This window comes from Hyperoodon ampullatus (assembly GCF_949752795.1).
Source record: "Hyperoodon ampullatus genome assembly, chromosome: 10".
NCBI lineage: Eukaryota > Metazoa > Chordata > Mammalia > Artiodactyla > Ziphiidae > Hyperoodon > Hyperoodon ampullatus.
This window is the reverse complement of record NC_136923.1, coordinates 44,043,022-44,068,958: the sequence shown is the minus strand read 5'-3', so window position 1 is coordinate 44,068,958 and position 25,937 is coordinate 44,043,022. Positions and strand designations below refer to the sequence as shown.

At 43.2% G+C, this 25,937-nt stretch overlaps 1 protein-coding gene across 1 annotated transcript in view; it reads left to right on the top strand.

Moving 5' to 3' along the window:
- SCN11A (sodium voltage-gated channel alpha subunit 11) overlaps window positions 1-25,937 on the top strand; it is a gene marked incomplete at its 3' end in the record, with an annotated part of 87,220 nt that overhangs the window by 10,146 nt on the left and 51,137 nt on the right. The window contains exons 3-9 of the mRNA XM_079712385.1: window positions 6,177-6,487; window positions 10,195-10,358; window positions 11,342-11,434; window positions 14,524-14,652; window positions 16,088-16,191; window positions 19,921-20,088; window positions 20,876-20,939. Of these exons, the coding sequence (XP_079568511.1) occupies window positions 6,221-6,487; window positions 10,195-10,358; window positions 11,342-11,434; window positions 14,524-14,652; window positions 16,088-16,191; window positions 19,921-20,088; window positions 20,876-20,939 (989 nt within the window). The 5' untranslated portion in view covers window positions 6,177-6,220. The remainder of the gene's footprint in view (window positions 1-6,176; window positions 6,488-10,194; window positions 10,359-11,341; window positions 11,435-14,523; window positions 14,653-16,087; window positions 16,192-19,920; window positions 20,089-20,875; window positions 20,940-25,937) is intronic.

The following is a 25,937-nucleotide window of genomic DNA, read 5'->3' as shown; positions in this document are numbered from 1 at the left end:
GGGCATCCTGTATGATATATCCACCATTGGGTTGTCTGGCTTGGATGAGTGGGAGGGTGTCATGGTGGGGCCAGTGGAATGCCTGTGGGAGTGACGTGAATGGGGCGGTGGTGGTGAGGCTGATGTCCAGAGAAGAATGTCTCACGCAGTGAGGGTGCCGTCGACCCAGTGCAGCCCAGCTGGAAGCTGTGTGGCTTTCTCCTCCTGACTCCCTTCTCTCAGGAAGGGGTGTCTTAGTTTGAGTATGAAGAACTAGGCAGGTAGGTGGAATTGCATGGTCGTGACTGTTTGGGACTGAGATTCTCCAGCACTTACGGGATCATAGGCAAGTGTCTCCATTTCTCTAAGCCCTAATGTTTTCTTCTGTAAAAAGTGGATGATATAATAATACCTACCCTGTAGCTCTCTTGGGAAATTATGAGAGATAATCCATTTAAAGTGTTTGACAGTGCTTAGCCTATGGCTCAGAACTCTTATTAACCTCAGTGTGGACCTTTGGCATTTTAGGTTGTGTGGACCAGATCCACGCCAAAAGGTTCTGGTTGTGCAGCTGCAATCCTTTTGTGACTTCCCCTTACTGGTTAGGGTCAAGTGTAAGGGTCAGGTTGTCCAGTTTGGCTTCTTACCTGGAGAGAAAATTAGAGAGAAACACTAGTCAAAAGCAGATGTAAGGTTAAAATCTCTGCCTCTTAGGAGAAGAATTCACCTTAATTCCAGATGAATATTTCCTTTCAGAAATCCCCCAAGGATAATATTTATCTCATGAGGTTGCTCTGAGGATTAAATGAGATAATAATTTTGCCTGGAACAAGGTAGACATCCTTAAATGACATCTACCATTGTGAAAATGTTTGTGATATCATGTTAATTGAAAAGTTCGTAGGGTAAAATTGCATACCCATCATAATGACAGCTATGTAAATATATCCACAGAAAGACTGTGGAAAAGAAATACACCAAAATGTTAAAATTTGCATGTGTTAGGTGGCTTTGGTGAGTGATCATTTCCTTGTCTTGTTTTCTAAATTTTATTTAATGGATGATTCTGTCAGCCCAAGCCCTGGCAGGAAACAGATGGCACATTCAAACTGGGCATTTTGAGGATGTTTTATTGAAGGGACACTTTACAAAAGTTCAGGCAGAGTTACAGTAACAGAAACAAGTGACAGTGACATTCTCAGGTGTGCTGAGAGTGGGGAGCCATTACACCCTGCATCTGAAGGGGCAGGGGGAGGTGCTGTATAACGGGAGGAGAAGCTGTGTGGATGGGCCATCTGATAGGAGCTGTGGTGCGTGCAGCCATCAGGGAGAGAGTTGGGAAAGAAGTCTCCAACCTCATTCTCCCCTATTTTCTGGGTCTCTTGCTGGTGCCTCCCATTGGCCAAACTCAACCAGAAGCCAGAGTTCAAGGGACCCCAGTGAGGGGTCCATGTGGATCAGCTTCATGGGCACTGAGCAGGGTGGGGAAGGATGGGGAGAAACCTGTAGGGCAAACTGAAGATGGCCAGCACAGTAAGGTTATGTAGCTTTTGTAATTATAGGTAAAGTCATAAATAAGAAACAAAAGCCCTTTGCTACCCTCAGTGCTTTCACACATGCATACTCTTCCCTCTTTCCTTTCAGCTCCATGACTTCCAGTCTTTGTAACCATGCCCTCCTCTGGGCTCCCACAGCACCCAGTGCTTCCTCATTGTGTGGTTTCATCCTTTGTCCTTAACTTACCTGATTCCCCACACCATTGTAAGACCCTTGAGGCTGGGATGGTGTTTTATATCACTTTGCATTTCCAGCACCCAGCACATGAGTGAATGAATGATTGGAGTTCAGATCTAAATACCTCTATAAAGCTATAGATTTGAATTAAGGTCCAGAGCTACCTAATCTTAACAGAGAGTGAATTCCCAAAGAATTTAGGGCCTCTGCTTAAGGAAGTGAGGCTTGGCTTTCTTTCCTAGATGAGTGTTTGTTTACTTTCTATTTAGTGGGAGTGGGCCCGTGAGCCTGCTGAACACAGGCTGGTCCTCAGAGGCCTTGACAGATGGCTCCCCACCTCCCTTGCCAGTCTAGCCCATCACCTGATGGAGGTCTGGCAGAGCCTCCTCGCAGGCCTCCCTGTCTCCCATGATTGCCCTGTGTCAAGTCATAATTCACATGTTGCTGGCCTCCTGGTTTAGGACTGCAAATCGAGATTAAGCTTGCTTCCTTTCTGACTCAAGGAGATTTAGAGCTTGTCTTCATACCTGATATTGACTCTCTATTTTGATCCTCTGTTTTGACTCTCTATTTTGAATTAGAGGATGTTTTGAGCCCTTGAAGGATTTTTACAATCCTTTCGCAATCCTATGGGAGTAACATACATATAATTCAGATAGCTCAGGAGGAAAAATGTTGGGAAGGATATAACATGAAAAATAAAATGTCTCCACCATCACCTATATATCCAGTCACACTGTTAACCATTTCAGTTTTTCAGTCTTCTGGTCATTGTCTCACTTAACTCTAAATAATTCTCTTATTCTTCTATTTCTTGATTTATCAAGTTTAAGTAAAAATTATTGAATTGTCCCTATGTGTGATGAGGGATTTAGCTTATTGACAGTAGTCCTTCTGCCTTTCTCATGATTTCTTCCAGTTTTTGTTCCTTATATTTCTAATTTGGTTTTGCACTTGATTACCTGTGTAACTTTAAGGGATAGACTTATACTTGTATTGCTCGATCCATTGACCTTCCATAGAACGTCTTAATTCTCCACGTGTTTAGGATGAGGAAATTAGTGCCTCTGAGCTTCCCTTCACCTTTTCTCTCCACCTTTTCTCTCCTGCAGCAAAATTTTATAACATTGATAACATTTGAAGTCTATTCTGTAATTATAATTAATTTTGCTTTATGTATCAGATTGTTAAAAATCAAAAACTAATATATAACCTTTATGATATAAAGATTTTGTAGCTAGTAGTCTCTAAAACCAAGTACTATATTTGGACCCATAAAGAAGGGGATGGACTCTGATGTCACTGACCTTCTGCTGCATGAAGGAGAACGTTCTAAGTGTCAAGGTCAAGTGGACTCTCTTTTTTTCCTGTTCTTATATTCTGTCAGCTGCTCAGATCACTTAGTTGGCTTCATATGTAAAATGTGACTTTCTGAAGAACATTTTGTTTCCATGGAAATTCTAATTACCTTTCTTTTTTACCTATTAATAAACCAGTTTTTTTTTTAATTTTAATTTTTTTGGCTGTGTCGGGTCTTAGTTGTAGCATGCGGGATCTTTCTTTGCAGCATGCAGGCTCTTCGTTGTGGCCACGTGGGCTTCTCTCTAGTTGTGGCACTCGGGCTCCAGAGCACACGGGCTCAGTAGTTGCAGTGTGCAGGCTTAGGTTCCCCAAGGCTTAGTTCCCTGACCAGGGATCAAACCCGTGTCCCCTGCATTGGAAGGCAGATTCTTAACCACTGGACCACCAGGGAAGTCCCCATCTATAACAATTTTGACATGTGCAGTTTCAGGGGTTGTCAGTTTTATTTTGTATTATTTATTTTTATTAAGTCTCTTTTCCTCAAGGACCCAGTCAAAATACCCCAGGGTCAGAACAGCAGGGCCAGAATGTCCAGTTTCTTCTTTAATAGTCTCATTATTATGGCAGCAGCCCTCCACTGAATTTCTTGCTGCAACTTAGCATAAGGTCCAGTTTTTGCCATCCAGGGTCTTTCCTGGCTCATCCATTTTATAGGATCAACTAGCATTCATGTGCTGTTTACTGCAAAAGACTTCATGCTTGTCTTAAGTATCTTTTATGAGCTCTAGAGCCAAATTCAGTAGAGTCTCATTATATGCTCACTTCATTTATACAAATTCAGTTACATATGTTTATGAGAGAGAGGTGAGGGAAGAAATAGAAGGGAAGAGGAACAGAGGGGAGAGGAGAGGTGAGGGAAGAAATAGAAGGGAAGAGGAACAGAGGGGAGAGGAGAGGAGAGAGAGTAATTTAAATAGTACGGCCAATTCCATTATCCAGGAGCATCCATAAAGATCTTGACCCTGAATGAATGCAGGACAGAATGCACTGAATCTACGGTCCCATATTTGGTTTCTGTTGACATATGGCTTACACCTTGTGAGTACTGCATTACCCTTAGTGTGTTTAAAGACACATATGTTGCCCTTATCATGGCCCTTAAACAGAATCCAACTACTTTCTTCACTGAAGAAAGAGGTTCTATTGAATTTGTTGACCAGTGAGTTGGGATGCCTCTTCAATATGGTACCTCCCTAAGGGATTTGCAAGGGAAGTTTTGACTATGTTTTTTGTTTTTGTTTTTTTCTTATGTGCTTTTTTTCAGAGGCTAACACGTGTACGCTGTGATTTCTCTGTATTCAAGTGCTTCCCGGTTCTCTCCACTTGCAGGTCCCATCAGTGGCTTCAACTCCATGTGTTTTAATCTGAATCTATTCCCCCAAAGCTTTCTCCTTCCCTAGTGCTCTCTATCTGAGTGAGTGGCACTGTTGACTCACTTGCTGAAGCCAGGAGCCTTGGCTCCTTCCTGTCCCTTAAATCCCTCTCTTCCCATGAATCACTTGTCAAGGCTATTTTTTAAGAGACTCTCAAATCCATGCACTCCATTAGGTCATCCTCAGTGGTTATGACCTGTTGCAACAGTTTCCAAGCTCATTTCTCCTATTCTGGCCTTCCCAACTCCTTCATTCCCCTATCCCAAGCCTATCCATTCTCACCAGTAAGAGGGATATTAAAAAAATGATAGTGTTACTCCTCTGGAATAATAATAATAGTAATAACCCACCCTTCAGTAACACTCCGCTACCCTCAGGGTGAAGTCCATGATCTTTACTAAGGATTACAGGCCCCCATATGCTCTCCAATGCTGACTGACCATTTCACTCTGCACAATCTCCATTCTGGGCAAACAAAACCTGTTGAATGGACACCATGTTCTTTTTCAACCAAGTGTCCTTGTACATGTTCTTTCCTCTGCCCTGTAACACTCTAATGTCCCTTTTTTTCTTCTCTGAGACTTACATCTCCTTCAGGTCTCAGCTGAGACATTAAAGCTTCGGTAAGCCATCCCTGATTCTGCAAAACTGCTTAGATGCTTATCCTATGAACAGACATAGCACCCTCTATTTCTTTCCTATAGTAGCATTTGTCTTACTCTACTGTAATTTCATGTCTTTTATCTGTCTTCTCCACTACAACAGGCAGTGTAACTGTAGGGCCTGGAGGAGAGACTGAGGTTTTTTCACCATTAGTGCCTAGCACTGTGCCTGGAACAGGCTCTGAGCACATGGTTGTTGAATGAATAAACCAGTCCTATGTGGGGTTCCCCATTGTAATTCCTTGGAGTGGTGTGGGAGTCAATCCTAGATTGGCATTCAGTAAATTAGAAAGGAAGAAGATGCCTGGCATGGGGAATAAATGCATTCAACTTAAACACTACTGCTTTTTCTCAGAGTCTAGTTTTAAGCCTGAGGCTGTAGAGAAGGTCCTTGTAGAAAGGGCTGTCAGGGATAGGGGCTGGGAGAGCTATTATCCCATGATAGAGTGACCTATTAGCTTTGGCAAATCCTTTTTGCTTTCTTGGGGTCTAACTTCTGCCAGGTCTGGGTCTCAGAAGTTAGGGAGCTGGCAAAGGATCATAGATGTTAGTGTAAATGTTCATGCCTGTGTTTATGGCTCTTTTGTTTCCATCCCATCACATTTCAAGAACTTTGCCGACCAAAGGTGAAGACTCATGCACTCATAGTTTTGATTTTACAACCCCCAACTATGGCCCACTTGATTCCCTATTCCTTCCTCTCCTGTTCACACTGTGGCCACTTGTCTACCATCTGCAGGTCCCATTTCAGTAGTTCAGCTGGTTCAGTCTTACTGTCTTCCTTGATGCTTGGGTCTCATTTTTAGAGACTGAGCTTCTTCTGCTCATTGATCCTGAACTCAGCTTCCCACCTATTTCCAGGTCCTCCAGGAATGATGTCCTGCTTTGGTCTCGCCTATGCCCAAAATTCTTTTTATATCCACAATAGTGGTCACCACTTCTGACCTTCTCCACAGCTAATGAGTTCCCACGCCCCCTCACCTCAGTCTCAACTCTTGTAGACCCCATGATATGGTCCTTGGAGAGTGGAATCTCAGGGCAGACAGTGTAATTTTCTACCTCCCAGAGCTCTCTGAGGATCTGCTGCTTGTCTCTGCCCCGAGGGTGAAGATGGATGACAGGTGCTACCCGGTGATCTTCCCAGATGCGAGGAATTTCCGCCCCTTCACTCCTGACTCTTTGGCTGCAATCAAGAAGCGGATCGCCATCCAAAAGGAGAAAAAAAAGTCCAAAGACCAGACAGCAGCAGAACCCCAGCCTCGACCTCAGCTTGACCTAAAGGTGTCCAGAAAGTTGCCCATGCTCTATGGTGACATTCCCCATGAGCTGATAGGGAAGCCCCTGGAAGACTTGGACCCATTCTACAGAAATCATAAGGTACCCTCTGTGGGGAGGCTGGGGTGTTCTAACCATGTTCTAACCACCAGCTGTAACTGGCATTGCATGGATCTCCAAATATTGATCTCGGGGTATAAAGAGGCCAGACCCCACTTCTCCTTTGCTGTCACCCCCTGTCATTGCTTTCACAGTCCTGAGAATGGCTTTCAGTACTAATTTTCTCTCCGCATGTCTTGGAAAAGAAGATGAATGAGGACGAGGAGCAGCAGAAGGGTAAAAGGAGAACAGAGAAAACATAAGATGGTGTCAGGAAAGAGGACTGGACTAGCAGTCAGAAAAGTTGGGTGTAGGCCATTTCAAGTAATTGGATTTATAACTTTGGGTAAATCACTTCACTAATTCTCACTTTTCTAATCAGTAAAACAGGAATAATGCCTGTTCTCCCTACATTACAACATAGGCATGCTATGGAGCCTTTAAAAACTGTAAAACATTATAAACTGTAAGGCATTATACTGATATGAAGAATTAATATCACTGTCCATGAATGTCCATTTCAGCAACTAGAATTTACCTTGAAAAACTCTTAGGCAATAGGCTTTTTAGGCTATTAAATGAGATTTATGAAGGTCAAAGCCCTAGACCAACACTTGGCACATAAGAGGAGCTCAATAAATGAAGTTTAAGAATATTGTAATCAAGTAGGCACATGCAGATTACATGTAAACTCCATGCCAATATGTGATAGGCTTGCTGTTTTATCTACCTAGATGTAGGGAAAGTCTAGTAAAAGTTCTTCAAAGGGGTTCCTGGATGAGGAAACATGAGCTCAGTTTCTTCTGATGGCTGTTTGTAAGCCTGGGGCAGTGAGGAAAGTCCTCTACAGACCATCCATCCCCTTTCAGGAAAGACTCAGAAGACCTTGCCATCATCATTTCACTGTGTGATCCAGCAGAGAATGGAAAACCCACTTTGCCAGACTGAAGACAGGGAGGAAGGAGGCTGGGGAGTTTGGGGCAAGTCCTGGAAAATATGGGATGCTGAGAGCATCCCTTTCTGGCACCCATGAGAAATTGACCTCTCCAAAGAAAGATTGCCTGGTTTGTATGTCCTTGAATTGGACAGACTTGGGGTTACCAGGCCGAATGGGGACTGTGTGATGGAAGAAAGGTGGGTATGAGTGAGAAGGACAAAAAAGGGGGAAAGAGACGAAGGAGCAAAAACACTCCAATATTTCTCCTTCTCCTAATGCCCCAGAATTCCAGGGGCTTCTAGGAGGCAGAGTAGTTGGAGGTGAGATAACTCCTGGAGGCCTCCTTCTGCCTCTAGGCTGGGTAGGAGATCCAGGAGGTAGGCAGCAACTTGGTGTTTTGCGGACAGTCCTGGGAGGACAGGCTCTGATACAGCTGGGGTGGACATTCTAGGACCATCTCGTCTCAGCCTGGGTCCTCCCTTTTTTTTTGCAGTACGCGGGCCTCTCACTGTTGTGACCTCTCCCGTTGCGGAGCACAGGCTCCAGACGCGCAGGCTCAGCGGCCATGGCTCACGGGCCTAGCCGCTCCGCGGCATGTGGGATCTTCCCAGACCGGGGCACGAACCCGTGTCCCCTGCATCGGCAGGCGGACTCTCAACCACTGCGCCACCAGGGAAGCCCTGGGTCCTCCCTTTAAATCAGGAGACATGATACTTGTTCAGAGCTCTGCACACCCATGACCTAACACGTCAGTGCTCTCAGCAGTCATGTGAGCTATGTGTGGTGTCATTAGCACTTCACCTTACAGATGAGGAGACAAAGCCTTGATGGGGAAGTGGCTTACACCAGGTCAAACAGCTAGTTAGTGGTGGAGCTGGGACTCAAACCCAAGGGCTCTTTCTGTAGTTGCAGGTCACTTCCTCTCTTTTCAAAGCTTCCATTTTTGAAGAGCTACAGGGAAAAGGGTGGAGATGTGTCAGCAAGCAGACAGGTTTAAATCATTAAAACCCTGGTGAGTGTAGTTAAATACACTATTAGTTGAAATATTTAAAGCAGTCAGAGGAGGCATTAATAAAATATCAAAATCAAAGGGCATAAAATGGATAACTAATAAGAGCCTGCTATATAAAAAAATAAATTAAATAAAATTCAAAAAAAAATCAAAGGGCATAGAAATAGAGCCATATCATGCCACCTATTAATCTGGGTGACCCACCTTAGGAAGAGGTTTGCTCTCTGCCCTAAAATCGTCTTTCTGTCCAAAGGAAGGGCACAGAATCCCCAAAGTGAGTCTTAGACCCCTGGGCTAATAGCTTTTAAAGAACCCTGTGACCCATTTCATTTTGTTATGGAGGAAACAGAAAATATCCTAGTCCACATTTTCCCTGCAGCCAGATGGCCAGCAGACAAGTAAGTTCCAGCAACTCAGTGAAGGAAGTTGATGTTTGGCAGTGGTTGAAGTTGTGGTATCTCAACCAAGGTGGCAGCTATCCCACTGTTTCTGGGCCTGGGTGACAAGACCTGTCTGTCTTGTCTGAGAATATGCTGGATTACATGTCAAGTAGTACTTTTCTGCAAATCTGAAAGGAGCAATGACACAGGAGACAGGAATGACCCTAGTTCTATGAAGGCTTTTATAACAGCCTTCAGGACACATAAGGGGACAGCCAGATGACAGTTAAATGGAAAGGGAGAGGTCTGAGGGTTGATGTTAGAAGCCTGTGAGTCATTGGTTGTTGTCCAGGTGCAGGTTCAGGCCCAGAGCCCAGGAAGACATGCAAGGAGGAAACGGGAGTAGGTTTGGTGTTTTTCAGTGGAGCCCAACTGGACACTTTGGGTGAACAGTACACCATTTGGTGTGTCTGTTCTGGATTTGGCATCCCAGGACGTACCCAGTACAGGCCAGTAGAGCCTCCAGTGATTGTGACAGATAACCAAAAACACCCACACACATTTCCATTGCCTTCTGTAGGCCCTCCCCTGCCAGTCGAGAACCTCAGGCAGATTTGCCTGTGTCCAGGGAGGTGGGAATGGGAGAGCAAGTCTGGGAACCGTGATGACTTTTTATTGAAAATCCTCAAGGTTAGAAGTGAGTGGCAGACTATTTCATGTAGGACAGCTCAAGCATAACAATATAAACTCTTTAGGTACCTGACAATTCTAGGATTCATTACAAAGTTTTAATTTAATTTAATTTTATCTTTTATTGAAGTATAGTGGATTTACAATGTTGTGCCAACAAAGTTTTCATTAGTAATCAAAATAATTTAAAATAATCTGCCGAGTGTGAATGTTCAATTCTATTTCTGTCTCTTCAAGTTCTCTTCTAGTTCTTGTCTCCATAAATATATTACCATGGAGTACCATACAGAGGGTTTTGTTTGACCCAGTTATTACTCTTCACCCCTTTTTTCTTTACTTGCAGGGCCCATGCGCTTCATTTCTGGGGCTTCCAGAGTATTTCACTGGTTGAACAGTCCACAGCTCAACAGTTATTTTGGGAGTGAGGGATGACTTTCAGTAGATCAGAGTCTTGGGACTCTGAGTGAGACCCAAGCCACATGGGGAGATCTCTTGGTTTCCAGAGTGACAGTGTAGGCTGGTCAGAAAGTACCTCTGGCTTCAGAAGACAGGTCTCCAATCAGAAGCTACAGTCATAATAAGACAAGCCATGCCTCAACCTGTGGTTCCACTGAATTTTCTCTGAATGAACTCATGATAAATATTGTTTGGTCACTGCATGTAATTCCTGTTGTGTTTGTTTTTTTTGCAGACATTTATGGTGTTGAACAAAAAGAGAACAATCTACCGCTTCAGTGCCAAACGTGCCTTGTTCATTTTTGGGCCTTTCAATTCAATCAGAAGTTTAGCCATTAGAATTTCAGTCCATTCATATCCTTTTGTTGTTTCTTTTACCAAGTCCAGGTCATGTGAAGTGTGCAGAAGCCCTAGGGGTTCACATGTTTGTTGAGTGGAAATAGCTCATTCTTTTAACAAATACTGGGTGAGTGGCCCTGCTGTAGAGCAGGGCTGTTTTGGGACTGGCACCTGTCTGGGATCCTGTGGCCTCAGAGGAGACAGGTCAAAAGGCAGGCAATTTCTTAGTGAGATGGGCAGTCTGGAAGTGAGAGTGTGGAGAGGCTCTGTTGTGCTTTGGAGGCATCAAGAATGGCCTCCTGAAGAAAGGAACATCTAAGTTGAGACCCAAATAAAGGGTAAACTGGCAACCTGTGCACTGTGTTTAGCTGATAAATGAGTTGTGCTAGAACTGCAGTGTTTAAGGCTTTTTTTAGAAACACTTTCTAGTGTTAAAAGTCCAGATTTTCAGGGGGTGAGGAGACACCAGGCAGTTTTAGATGGGGGGAAGGGGGGTGTGAAAAAGACGTGGGTTGGTAGACGGAAGTACTCAGGAAAACGGGAAGGAATATCTATTTAAGGTGGGTTCCCTAGAAGCAGAGCCTGAGATGGGATTCTTATTTAAGTGATTTAGTGGGGGAGTGCTCTCTGGAAAAGGAAAAAGGGAAACAGCATGGAGCAAAAGGAGGAGCCAAGCAAGGACAAGGTCTCAGCTGAGCCCACATCAGGCATCAGCCGGAGCCACGGGGATCTCCAGAGCATGAATCTATCACAGAACTGCCCCGCCTGAAAGCCAGAGGCCGGGTTTTTGTAAATCTGTCGGTCAGACATGTGGAAAGGGAGTGTAGCCCTCCAGGGTGAGGAGGCTGCCATTCAGGCTGAGGACAGTTCTTCAAGGGAGGGGACAGCTGTGGGTTGTTCTCAGCCAATGCTCACAGTTAGAGGACAGATGCTTCTGCAGAAAAGGGGCCCTGCAGGGACCCCCACAGCCTCAACTACAATAACTAATGACACATGCCATCCTGCAGTGTAGCTGCCTTAACGGCCCTGGTCACGTTGTTCAGCATGTTCATCATCTGCACCGTCATCATCAACTGCGTGTTCATGGCCATGACTCGTGGGAAGGACAGCATTAACGTAGATACTGAGAGTGCTGAGTAAGTGTTTGTCCTGCACGCATTTGTCCTACGTTTTTAAGCAAATAAACCTAAAAGAATTATGATTACCTCAGATTTTAGCTATGGAGAGAAGAAAACGTCACCCATAATCCCAGATCCCCAGCACAAATGCTGGCAGAGTCAGTTTCATTTTTGTATATGTACATTTACAATTGTCTTTAAAGGCCTTTTACACTTACATTTATAATAAACAGCACACATACTAATTTTATGTCTAGTTTTAAGTGGTCTTCTTTGTCCTTATGTAGGCTTAATAGGAGCCCATTTTGATGCCTATACAATATTTCATCAGGTGACTATACTATAATTTACTTAACTACTGTCATATTTTACTACTATAAATAGCATTGCAACAAGCATCTTTTGGTATAAAGCTACTTTAAAAAATCATTATTTTCTTAGAATAGAGTCTTAGAAATGGGTTTACTAGCTAGACAACCATGGCCCTGACTGGACACCCTAACTATGGTTGAACTGACAGTGACACACCCCAGAGGGCCTGATTTGCCTGGTGGGTTGAGGTCTCCCTATCATGGAGATCTCAAGCCCTGCTTCCTGCTGATGGGCATGGCTGTACTCCACAGCAGATGTCATTTTGGTCCACATGTCCCACCACTGGAAGGCTTCTGCTGGAAAAGAGAATGGCAGGGTGGGAGGTGGAAGGCTAAATGGCTAGGCAGAAATAGCAGTCAGAGGTGGCTGTCTCATTTGCTTGAGATCTAGATGAAGACTTGCAGAATCCCACACATCTGCAATTACAGCATTTTTTCAAAATGCCTATAATTTTATAAATTATACTTGAGTTTAAAAGATGGCATTTCAGGGCAGACATTAATTAATCTTCTGTGTTTATTTGTCACCTAAAAGGTGAGCAGTTTAGAAAAAAGCTGAAACAGAAGTAGCTCTTGCCCAAGGCAGCCTCATGACCATTTCTGCTCTTGGACTTAGCTGCTTTGGGATTCTTCGAGTTCCCAAGACCTTAGTTCTTTAGCTTTGAGGGCTAACAATGGTTGGACATTCTACCAGAAAAGGTCCACTTCTTTTACTCTGAACCAGCGGAGTGTTCGAAATGATTGTTTCTGTCCCAGATGTGGGACCAGCATGTGTGTGTGTGTGTGTGTGTGTGTGTGTGTGTGTGTGCACCAACCAAGCATATTTTTATTGGGATTATAACAAGAGAGCTAGAGTATTGTCTTTTGGAGGAGGAGGAAGGGGAAGAAGGGAAATAAATTAGAAGACAGAACATGATGAAGAACTAAAGAAATAAAATGGAAATCGTTTTTTTAAAAATTGTGATAAAATACACATTACATCACATTTGCCATCTTAATCACTTTTAGGTGTACAGATCAGTGGTATTAAGTACATTCGCACAGACGTGCAACCATTACCACTCTCCATCTCCACAACTCTTTTAATCTTGCAAAACTGAAACTCTGTACTCATAAAACAATAACTCCCCATTCTGCCCTCCCCTCCAGTCCCCTGGAAACCACCATTATACTTTATGTCTCTGTGTATTTGATTACTCTAGATGCTTCCTGTAAGTGGAATCATACCATATTTGTCTTTTTAAACTAGTTTATTTCCCTTAGTATATGACCTCAGGGTTCATCCATGTTGTCACATGTGACAGGATTTCTTTCCTTTCCTAGGCTCAATAATATTCCATTGCATGTATATACCACATTTTATTAATCTATTCATCTGTCAATGGACATTTGGGTTGCTTCTACCTCTTAGCTATTGTGAATAGTGCTGCTGTGAACATGGGTATGCAAATATCTCTTCAAGACTCTGCTTTCAGTTCTTTTGTATATGTACCCAGAAGTGGGATTGCTGGATCATATGGTAATTCAATTTTTAATCTTTTGAAGAATCTCCATATTATTTTCCATGGTGGTTGCACCATTTTACAATCCCACCACTAGTGCAGAAGGGTTTTAATCTCACCACATCCTCACCAACACTTGTTATTTTCTGCTTTTTTAAAAAAGTAGCCAGCCTAATGAGTACGAGGTGATATCTCATTGTGGTTTTGATTTGCATTTCTCTGATGATTAGTGATATTGAACATCTTTTCATATGCTTGTTGGCAATTTGTATGTAATCTTTGGAAAAGTGTCTATTCAAGTCATTTGGCCATTTTTAAGTGGATTATTTAATTTTTTGTTGTTGAGTTTGTAGGAGTTCTTCATATATTCCAAATATTAACCTCATCAGATATATGATTTGCAGATATTTTCTTCTAGGAGTCTTATAGTTTCAGGTCTTTTTTTAATATTCACAACATTTTTATTTATTTATTTATCTATCTATTTATTTATTTATTTATGGCTGCATTGGGTCTTCGTTGCTGTGCGCAGGCTTTCTCTAGTCGTGGCAAATGGGGGCTACTCTTCGTTGCGATGCACGGGCTTCTCATTGCAGTGGCTTCTCTTGTTGTTGAGCAGGGGCTCGAGGTGCGTGGGCTTCAGTAGTTGTGGCACGTGGGGTCAGTAGTTGTGGCTCGCTGGCTCTAGAGTGCAGGCTCAATAGTTGTGGCGCACGGGCTTAGCTGCTCTACAGCATGTGGGATCTTCCCAGACCAGGGCTCGAACTGGTGTCTCCTGCATTGGCAGGCTGATTCTTAACCACTGCACCACCAGGGAAGTCCCTAGTTTCAGGTCTTACATTTAGCTCTAATCCATTTTGAATTAATTTTTGTACATGGTATAAGGTAAGGGTCCAGCTTCATTCTTTTGCATGTGGATATTGTGCTTTCCCAGCACCATTTGTTGAAAAGACTGTTCATGTTGGCTGAAGCGTCTCTCAAGAATATGGCTGTGAAGCTAGGTGTTTAAAAGCAGCTTTACAACTTTATCCATGGGCCTCTTTCTCAGAAATCCCAAATACCAGAACTTGATTGAGGACCTTACCTTTCTGAACTCTGATTTGCTAAGACAAGAATGTTAAATGTCACATTAAAATGGAATCAGACCTCATGAAGGTCATATCAGACAGATGGGCTCTCTGTTTTTCACATAGCTTATCATATTTCTTCTTGTTCTGAATGATTTGCTTTGTAGGTATGTCTTCACTGGGATTTATATATTTGAAGCATTAGTTAAAATATTGGCAAGAGGTTTTATTCTGGATGAGTTTTCTTTCCTTCGAGATCCGTGGAACTGGTTGGACTCCATTGTCATTGCAACAGCGTAAGAATGTTAAGATTTTTACCAAAGAGACTAGGGGTGGGAAAGAAGTCCCTTGGCTTCCAGCAGGGCCCTGTGTAGATCCACATGACTGGCTGAGTGCAGCCAAGTAAAGCCTAGAACTCTGAGTGCAGTGTTGGTTGACACTGAACTGTACCATGTAGCCAACTGACCAGAGGCCTTCACACACACAAATCCATTTCTGGCCTCACTGCGAGGCTTGTGGGATCTTAGTTCCCCAACCAGATATTGAACCCAGGCTCACGGCCATGAAAGCACCAAGTGCTAACCACTGGACTGCCAGGGAATTCCTCACAAATCCATTTCTAGGCCAACACTCATGATCTTACTTTTTCAGCCATTTATTCACCAAACACTGACCTGTTATGGGGCCAGGCTCTGTGCCAGATATAGGGCTTGTGATAATGAAAAAAAATATGTCATGCATGGTTCTCACCCTGTTGGAGCTCGCAGGTCAGAGGGGAAGTGAGGCATTTAATGACCATTATAACCTGCTACAGTGAGTGCTAGCATAGGAGCTGTGCATGATTCCAGCTGTTAGAGCATGGAGGAGGAATAAAGGGGTCTAGAACATCTTTGTCTACTGAACGGTCACAAAGAGTTTCTCTCATGTTTTCTCCTAGAAGTGTTATTGTTTTGGCTCTTATGTTTAATTAAGTTTGTGGTCCATTTTGAGTTAGTTATTGTATATGGCATGAGGTGAGAGTTGAAGTTCTTCCTGAAGGAGAGGGCATCAATTTGGCATCTGAATGATGAGATTCCAAATTCATGAGTCAGCAAAATAAAAAGCAAGAGGAGCAATGGCCCATTGCCAGCACAATTATAGTAAACCCAACCTTATTTAATTTGTGCCAGCCATTGTCTTAAGCACTTTGCATATCTTTTTCTATTTAATATTCATGAAAGCCCTTTGAGGTAGTTACTATTAATTTCAGAGTTTTACATTTGAAGGTCAATGGTCAGGTGCTCCTGGTTATTGAGAGATGGTGTAGTATGTGGGCTCTGGAGCCAGACTGCCTAGGTTCCTCCTGGGCTTGGCCACCTGGTGAGACCTTAGGGAAGTGTACTGGGGCCTGGAACTTGGTAGCAAGTCAATAAATGTTTAAGTTGATTTCTGTTATCCATGGATGTAGCCACAACTGCAGTGACTATTTCAAGGAATCCTCATCTATGCCCAAGTGTAAAGATTAGCTGAGAGCAGCCTCCTGTGCAATCTGTGGTCCATAGGGTCCATAGCAATAGAACACTAGTGGTATTGCCAGGTCCTGACATGAAGGTGGGATTGGAAGGGGAGGTTGCAGATTTCATTCTGGTGGATGCACAGCTCAGGCTGTGCTTACTTGTGACCTTTGTGGAGATGTGCAGGGCAGACGCATGCCTGAACAAGCCTGGACTTTCCTTGTGCTTTGTCTTGTAGGTTTGTATCATATTCACCATATATCAAGGACAGCAGCATCAGTCTGTCATCCCTGCGAACCTTCCGAGTGTTCAGAGCTTTGAAAGCAATTTCAGTAATTTCAGGTAAGTCACTCTAACTTTCAACACTGGCTCTTAGCGGAAGAGAATAGTTAAAATTTCTCAATATGTCATGTAAACCACAAACTAACAAACTCTGCTTTATTCATTTATTTGATCATTCAACAAATATGTATTGAGCACCTAATGTCCACTGTGCTAGCTGCTTGGGATATATCAATGAGCAAACAGACAAAGGTCCCTGCCCTCATGGAGTTTACATTCTAGATGGGGGGTTGGGAGACAGACTTAAGCAGTAACTATAAGAAATAAGTAAATTATATAGCGTGCTGGAAAGTAACATATGCCATGGAAAAATAAAATGGAAAAGTAGGCGATGTGGTGGCTCTTGGAAGTCACGGGGGTTCAGGGAAGCAGGCTGAAATTTTTAGTGGGGTGGTCAGGATAGGTGTCATTGAGAAGGTGAGATGTGAGTAGATTTGAAGGTGGTGAGGGAGTTTCACAAGCAGATTTATGGGAAAGAGTGTTCTGAGCATAGGAAGCAGCCAGTCTACAGACCGAGGACTATAAAACATGTCGGTGGGGCTGGAGCAGACAGAATGAGGGGCCAGGTGGTGGAGGAGGGACCACAGAGGTGAAGGGGAGGCACCTAAGTACCGGGAAGACTTGGGCTTTGCTCTGAGAGAAATGGGAGCCATGCAGGGGCTTTGAGCAGAGGAGTCATGACCTGACCCAGGCTTTAAAAGGATTATTCTGACTGTTGTGTGGGGAACAGAATGTGCGGGAGCAAATGTAGAAGCAGGAATACCAGATAGGAGGCATGTTGGTCACCATGGAAATGTGCTGCTCAGATCTCCTGCTGCAGGGAGTGCAGTTGACTAATGGTCCCAGCTGCCCCCTCTCTGGATTCACCACTGCATTCATGTTCATGCCAAGATCACGCTTTCCCTGCATGTGGGGGCCGCTAGTGCAGGCCCACCCCTGAAGGGTATGGGAGTCCTCTCTGTGGGACTTTGGCTCAGCGGCTCCTCAGCAACCAGGGTGAGACTGCCTCACAGCAGCACTGCAGTCTGAGGCACTTCCTGTCTATCCTGCTTCCTTCCTGATCTCCTTTCCCAGGTGTCAGCCCTGTGTCACAGTCTGAGGCTCTCTCTGTCCCTCCACTCCCTCCCTCCAGATTATTCCTCACAAGCATTTCCCCAAGAAATCTCTTGCAATCTGGTCTCAAAATGTCTGCTTCTCAGAGGGCCCAAACTGACACAGGGGGCCATTGCCGTAATCCAAGCAAGAGGTGGTGGTGCTCTCAGATCAGGCAGTGGAAGAAGAGTTGGTAAATGGTGGTCAGATTCTGTATAAATTTGAAGGTGGAAACAAGACGACTTCCTGACAGGTTGATTGTATACATGATATGAGCAAAAAAAGAGTAAAGGATGAGTCAAGGTTTTTTGTCTGAGTGACTGGAAAGATGGAATCATCACTGAATGAGAAAAAGAAGGCTGTGAGAGAAGCAGGCCTTGGGGGTCAGATTAGGAATCAGCTTTGCATGTGTTCTGTTTGAGATGGCTGTGAGACATCCAAGTCAAAGTACCAAGTAGGCAATTAGATATATGAGGCTGGAGTTCCAGGGCTTCAGATATCATTTTGGAGATTATGAGCCTGTAGATGATATTTAGAGCCATGGAATCTGATGAGATTACCAAGAAAATGAGCATAGATGGAAAGTAGAAGAGGACAAAGGACTGAGTCCCAGGCACTGAGACCTTAAAGGGGAGGGGAGAGAGGAGAAACCAGCAAAGGAGATGAGCAAGAGCCACCAGTAAAGGAGGAAAGAGAGCAAAAGTGGTCTCTTGGAAGCCAGGCAAGGAAGGAGCTCTGTGGATCAGGATGAAGCCAAGGACGGGGTTGTAAATATGAATTCCAGTTTATCAGAAATGAGGTTATTATGGCACAGTCTTCTCCTTCCCTTTTCCTCCTTTCCTTTACAAAATAAAACTTTATTAAAAAATATTCTCCCTCTGGACTCCTTCCTTCCCCCCTTCTTCTTCCCTTCTTCTTCTAGTTTCTTCTATCAAAACTTCAGGCAATTTGGATCTTTTTCATACAGAGGCAGTGGGGTTATTTTTGGAAACTCCAGAAGAACAACTGCATAGTGATAAAGCAACTGGCAGTCAGAGGACACTTTATGTAGAACATGTCACTCTTTCTCTTCCTCTTTTGCAAGGTGGACCTTTGTTTCCCAGGTAGATTTAGGGGCTTTCTGCCTGAGCTGACTCCCTCATATTTCGTGTGGGTAAAATATACATTCAGGGAGATACTTAGCAGCTTTCATGTTCCCTTCCTCATCTCTAAGCAGGTGAACATACTCTCTATTTTGACTCATGAAACACATGAGATCCCTGGATGCTTTTTGGAAGGAAGAGTATGAGATACAATCTTTTATGGGACTATGTAAAAATAATTCAGGAATCACAGCTATCTTTCATCCAAATCATCTTGCTTTGGAGAAGACTCGAGCCTCTTGTTACAGATGAAAAATCAGGCGTAGATGAGGTTACAGTATTTTCGTGTTTGGTGCCCCTGACCATGCAGGGGAAGCGTGATCTTGGCATGAACATAAGAGCACTGGTGAATCCAGTGGATGTCCCAGCTTGGCGTGAAGTCTCCTCCTCATGTGGCATCACCCTTGGTGGAAGGTCATCTGCTGTGGGCTTGGCCTCCCGTCAGATGCTGCTTTGTGTTCTCAAGTCTACCATTCATGGTTTATGCTGATCAACTGAAACTTTGTCACTTAGTGTCATCCCACACATTACCGATGCCATCTGCTGGTTTATCTCTCCAGCTGTGTTGAGAGCAGAGCCTGTGACTCAGTGTTGTGCTGGGACTGACTTGTTCCGACTCCCCAGCAGACTGTGCACATCTTTTCCCAGCTCTGCATCCAGGGACGTCATGTTGGTAGCTTGAAAGCAGCTGGGAGAGAGGGGTGTGTGGAGGGAGAAGAGGGATTTACACTCCGGAATTCAGCAAACAAGGACATCTGTAAATGCTGCAAATGAAGACTTTCTCTGTCTCCTCCCCTCCCTACAAGAGCTGATTTTAAACATTTACCAACAGACTACAAGACTATGTCCTTTTTATTTTGTAACTTTGGCAGCCTGACAGTGTACCAGGGACATAGTAGGTGCTTGGTAAATATATTTCTTGAATGAATTTTTAAAAACCCTTATTATAAGTAGTAATCTGAGTTTCTTTTCCTAAGACATCCTTATTATTTGGGTCCAGACAAAGCTCCTTCTTCCAGCTCCCTGACCCCCCAGTTTAGCTATATCTCATGGCACCTCGTGTACCTTATAGTAGGTAGTAGCTACCAAATGTTAAATACAGCTCTGCTCCATCTCTCAGGAGGCCTCACTTTGGCCTTAATGCTGCCTGTGACCCCCAGCCGTGGAGGTGCCTGCACAACTGTCATCAAGTTATGTCTTGTGTCTCTGTGGCATGTTTCTGCTCAAAGTCTTCTCACTTGCCCTTCAGAGCAACCCTGTGGCATCTGTAGAGCAGGATAAAGAGGCCGAGTCCTAGACTAGTGGACCACTCTGATGACCCATAGCTTCTAAGGCACAGAGTTATGGCCTCAGAATCCTAGGTCAGGCCAGTTTCTGATACCAGCATGCAATCAGACAACTTTCGAGGCCTTGTTGCTCCCTCTCTGTTCCTTGCCTGTGTCTGGTGTGTGTGTGTGAGTGGGGGGCTTCTCCCCACATCTGTCCTCTTCCCCAGGTCTGAAGGTCATTGTTGGGGCCTTGCTGCGCTCTGTGAAGAGGCTTGTCGACGTGATGATCCTGACTCTCTTTTGCCTCAGCATCTTCGCCCTGGTAGGTCAGCAGCTCTTCATGGGAAATCTGAACCAGAAATGTGTGAGGAAAGACTGTGACTCTGACTATAAAGGTAAACACCCCACCTTTCACTCCTTGGTTTGTGCGTGGTTAACTTTTATTTATCTCCACTCATATGTCTACTGATCTGCATTACAGAGTGTCTTAGGATCAAGAGATGACTAGTCCTTCTAGGGTTCTCAAGTGGGCAGATGCATTTCTTAGAGAACTGCCTCATTCTTTGGGTTTCCATGAAGAAGGAAAATCCTGAAGCCACATCTATAGGAGTGGTGTCATCCTCCATCTCTGCCCACTTCCTTGTCATGTTTTGCAGAAGTCTTCAGAGTGCCTGGCTTTGGCCAAAGGGGACCAGCAACTTCCCACAATGCCTGCCCCCACCCAAGTATTTTCTTCAATGATATTGCTCCTTTTATGTTGCACCCTCTCCACTCTGAGGTCAACCCTATATCAATTTCATGTGTCCTGAATTTTATGTGGCCACACTTTCTCCATGACTGTCTTGGTTTATGAGCTTCTCATGGGCTGACCCTGTTTCCAGCTTCTCCTAGGGATGGTCTCTGGTTCAGTTCTATGTACTGACAGGCAAAGTGGTGGTGGTGTTACTGCTTCCTCCTCTTATTTCTCCTTCCTTCTCCTTTTCCCTCTTTTTCTCTTGCATCTTCCTGAGGGCTTAGGTTCTAGTTCCTCTCTGGATCATTTCATCTAGATCACTTTGATCACTTTGATCATTTTGGAGGATTCTGAACCATCTGTTTCAAGCATGATCTGGCATATTTGCTATTCTTTTTCCTTTCAATGTTGTTTTTTCAAATCTGAATTTATAATTATTTCCTTCTCAGACTATTGCTTTGAAAAGAAAGAGTCCACTGAATTCAGAATATGTGGCACATGGATGGAGAGCGGGTAAGATGTTTATACTCTTCATTCTATCTTTTTGAAGTGACGTGGCAGACAGTCTTTATCTAATGACTTGTAGAAGCAGTGGTGGTAGTTCTCAAACACTACTATTTCATGTGTCTAAGAAAGTTTATTTTATTTTATTTGGGTTTTTTTAACATATTTATTTATTTGGTTGTGCTGGGTCTTAGTTGCAGCAGGCAGGCTCCTTAGTTGTGGCTCTCCAGCTCGTTAGTTGCAGCACGTGGGCTCCTTAGTTGTGGCATGCAAAATCTTAGTTGCGGCATGCATGTGGGATTGGTTCCCCGACCAGAGAATGAACCCGAGGCCCCTGCACTGGGAGCGCAGAGTCTTATCCACTGTGCCACCAGGGAAGGCCCTCTAAGCAGGTTTAGATGTGCATTACTAAATTAAAAATTATTTCCAAGTGTTTAGAGCAGTTCTCTCTCCCAAATTATATTGAATTTGTATCTGATGAGAAACCTACTGAAAACATAAGGATATTTTGACACTATGGAGCGGATATTCAAGGCTATCAAAGGTAAGAAAGGATGTTGTGACTGAAAGCCCCATCTAGACCTATTTCCTGTTCAATGACATGGCCCTGATGGAAGACATCTCAGCACACGTCTTCTGTTTGTTGATCTGTGGCCCCCACTGCCTCTAATTGCACACACTGTTGTATGTGTGTTCATACACATTCACTTCAACAGCTAGTAGCCCTCTGACCCTTTGGGGATACTGTTCCTTCTTCCAGGATATTAGTACTCTCTGTGGTGAGAGATTCATTCAGTGAAGGTTTATTGAGTGTATTTCAAATTAAGATAATATGCTAGGCACTTTGATGAAATAGACTACATTCATCTCTCAATAACAAATAGGTATCAAGGGCCAACAGTGTGCCAAGCTCTGTGTTAGGCCCTAGGAATCCAAGTACAAACAAAGGAGTGCTGCCCTTTTGAAATTGACATCTTTCAGGCAACAGAGATGTACAGTAAATTCTTGAAAGTGTGATGAATGTTATAAGAGAGGTCTGTAGATACTGAGAGAGATAACAGAGATGTAACTCTGCCTGTAAAATTAAGGAAGTCTTCTTGTGGTGGTCACAGGTACTGATTAGGTCAAACTCACAGACTTATTAGGTTTTAATACAAGGTTTATTGAGCTCTCTAGAATGATCCTCGGCAGGACATACTGCACCTACAGTGTTTTCATTCAATGAGGAGCTCAACAGCTGTCACAACAGTGCTTCTTTGATCCATCATCCATGCAGGGCAGGTATGGTTACTATAAGCAAAATCCAAGGTGGGGTGGGCCATCTAAACATACAGATGCAGAAGCCTTGGTTTCCAACTGTGTGCCGGTCACAACTCTCTCAGTCTAGGTATAGTCTCAAAGCTCAGGAGTTTTACAGTAAGCGAACTCCTAGTACATGACCTTTGACACTGATCATAACGTGGTAGTTTCCAAGGAGATGGCAGATCTGAGGTCACCTTCCCAGACAGGCCTCTGTTCAGGGTCCAGGCCCGGTTTTCAGCCTTTACTCACTGCCTCCTCTGAGGACTGACTGAGTGGTGACTACAACATGGATCTGAAGCATGAGTGGGTAGTTCTGGTGGATGAGAAGATAGAGCAAACGATTCCTGACGGTACAAATAGCAAGGATGAAAGCCTCAGGACATGAGGACGTGCGGGGATAGTAAGAAGCCCAGCAGCTTGTTAGGCAGAGGGGCAGGAGACAGGAGCCAACCATGCAGGACCTGGTAACCCATCACTGCTGAGGATTTTGACCTCAATCACAAAGGAAACAAGATCTGATCAGATTAGATACTTTTAAAACTCACTTATGTCTGCTACATGGAGAATGGATGGATAGAGTAGATGAAGCAGTCACTTAGGAGGCTATGTTAACACAGATGAGAGTCATGAAGCTCTTCAGCGGAGATGAAGAGAAATGGATGGATGAATCCCAAAGACATTTAGGAGACAGAACAAGACTTGTGGAGGGGTGTTGGCATGTATATGTGTGTGCAAATGCATGTGTAGGATAGTGGTGAGAAGTGCAAGGGGGAGAATAGAAAAAATCAATATAGAATTAAAAGATAAAGCAACGAAAGAGACAGAAAATATGAGAATAAATATCAATCTAGAAGTTTCAGCTTTTTACTAAGTAGGAATTCCAGAAATTGAGCACAGAAAAAGCAAAAGGGAGGAAATTAGCAAAGATAATACAGAGAATTTCCCTGGGATTAAAGATGCAAATACCTCAGTGGCCCATAAAGTAGCCAACACAATGAATGAAAAAGGACCATGTCAGGTGCATTTCCATGGCATTTCAGAACCTTTGGGGAAAAAGATCTGAAAACCAAAGAGAAAAAGGTTACCCACAAAGGAACAGTATCAGAATCCTCAACAACAACATAGGGATAATAGCTGAGCAGTGATTTTATGTTTCTGAAGAAAAACTATTTTCAACCCCAAATTCTATTTCTGGTCAAACTGTAACTCCATTGTGAAGGCAGAGTAAAGATATACCCATATGTGCAAAGATCACCCAGTCTTCCTAAAAAGCTACTTGAGGTTTGGTCCAGAAAAATGAGGGAGTAAAACTTAGAAAGAGCAACACAAAAGAGCCAAGAAAAAATGTATCTGACCCAGGAGACCCAATGACACAGGCCATGATATTTTCCATGAAGAGTGATAAAAGTAGTGGTGAAGTAGGGTGGGATGTTGGAAAACCCTTATCTACCACAGCAGAAAGCTAGTCAACAAAGACTAAAACTGATAAATCAAATATCAGTATAAGCATTTTAAAAATTATAGTATAGTTGAATTTCAATATCATATTAGTTTCAGGTGTACAATATGGTGATTCAGTATTTTCATAAATTATACTCTAAAGTTATTGTAAAATATTGGCTATATTTCTGTGCTGTGTAATATATCCTTGTAGCCTATTTATTTTATACATAGTAGTTTGTACCTCTTAATCCCCTACCTCTATTTTGCCCCTCTCCCCTTCCCTACTGGAAACCACTAGTTTATTCTCTATATATTTAATTCTGTTTCTGTTTTGTTATATTCATTTGTTTCATTTTGTAGATTCCATGCGTAAGTGATAACATTCAGTATATGTCTTTCTCTGTTTGACTTATTTCACTAAGCATAACACCCTCCAGGTCCATCCACATTGTTGCAAATGGCCAAATTTCATTCTTTCTTATGGCTGAGTAATATTCCATTGTATGTATATACACCGCATCTTTTCTATTTTTTATGTAGGAGTATAGTTGATTCACAATGTTGTGTTAGTTTCAGGTGTAAAGCAAAGTGATTTAGTTATACATATTCATACATCTAATCTTTTTCAGATTCTTTTCCCATATAGGTTATTAAAGAGTATTGAGTATAGTTCCCCGTGCTCTACAGTAGGTCCTTGTTGAATACCTATTTTATGTACGGTAGTGTGTATATGTTAATCCCAACCTCCTAACTTATCCCTCCCCCCCACCTTTTCCCCTTTGGTAGCCATAAGTTTGTTTTCTAAGTCTGTGAGTCTGTTTCTGTTTTGTAAATAAGTTCATTTGTATCATTTTTTTAGATTCCACATAAGTGATGTCATACGATATTTGTCTTTGTCTGTCTGACTTATTTCACTTAGTATGATAATCTCTAGGTCCATCCATGATGCTGCAAATGACATTATTTCATTCTTTTTTATACCACATCTTTTTTACCCATTCATCTGTTGGTGGACACTTAGGTTACATCCATATCTTGGCTATTGTTAATAATGCTCCTATGAACATTAGGGTGCATGTATCTTTTTGAATTAGTGTTTTCATTTTCTTCAGCTATATACCCAGCAGTGGAATTCCTGGATCATATGGTAATTCTTTTTTTTTTTTTTTTTTTTTTTTGCGGTATGTGGGCCTCTCACTGCTGTGGCCTCTCCTGTTGCGGAGCACAGGCTCTGGATGCACAGGCTCAGTGGCCATGGCTCACGGGCCCAGCCTCTCCGTGGCACATGGGATCCTCCCAGACCAGGGCACGAACCCGCATCCCCTGCATCGGCAGGTGGACTCTCAACCACTGCACCACCAGGGAAGCCCTGGTAATTCTATTTTTAATTTTTTGAGGAACCCCATATTGTTTCCCACAGTGGCTGCACTAATTTACATTCCCACCAACAGTGTACGAGTCTTCCTTTTTCTCAACATTCCTGCCAACATTTGTTATTTGTAGACTTTTTTTTTTTTTTTTTTGCGGTACGTGGGCCTCTCACTGTTGTGGCCTCTCCCGTTGCGGAGCACAGGCTCCGGATGCACAGACTCAGCGGCCATGGCTCACGGGCCTAACCGCTCCGCGGCATGTGGGATCTTCCCAGACCAGGGCTCGAACCCGTGTCCCCTGCATCGGCAGGCGGACTCTCAACCACTGCGCCACCAGGGAAGCCCCTGTAGACTTTTTGATCGTAGCCATTCTGACAGGTTTGAGGTAGTATCTCTGTGGTTTTGATTTGCATTTCTCTAACAGTTAGCAGTGTTCTGCATCTTTCCATGTGCCTGTTAGCCATCTGTATGTCTTCTTTGAAAAATGTCTATTCAGGTCTTCTGCCATTTTTTAATCAGGTTGTTTGTTTTTTTTGATAGAGTTGTGTGACCTGTTTATATATTTTGGATACTAACCCCTTATCGATCATATCATTTCCAAATATTTTCAGTCATCTAGTAGGTTGTCTTTTCATTTTGTCAGTGATTTCCTTTGCTGTGCAAAACTTTTTAAGATTAATTAGGTCTATTTGTTTATTTTTGCTTTTGCTTCCTATGCCTTAGAAGAAAGATCAAAAAAATATCGCTATGATTTATGTCAAAGAGTGTTCTGCCTATGTTTTCTTCTAGGAGTTTTATGGTTTCTGGTCTTACATTTAGGTCTTTAATCTGTTTTGAGTTTATTTTTGTATATGGTTTGAGAAAATGTTTTAATTTCATTCTTTTCCATGTA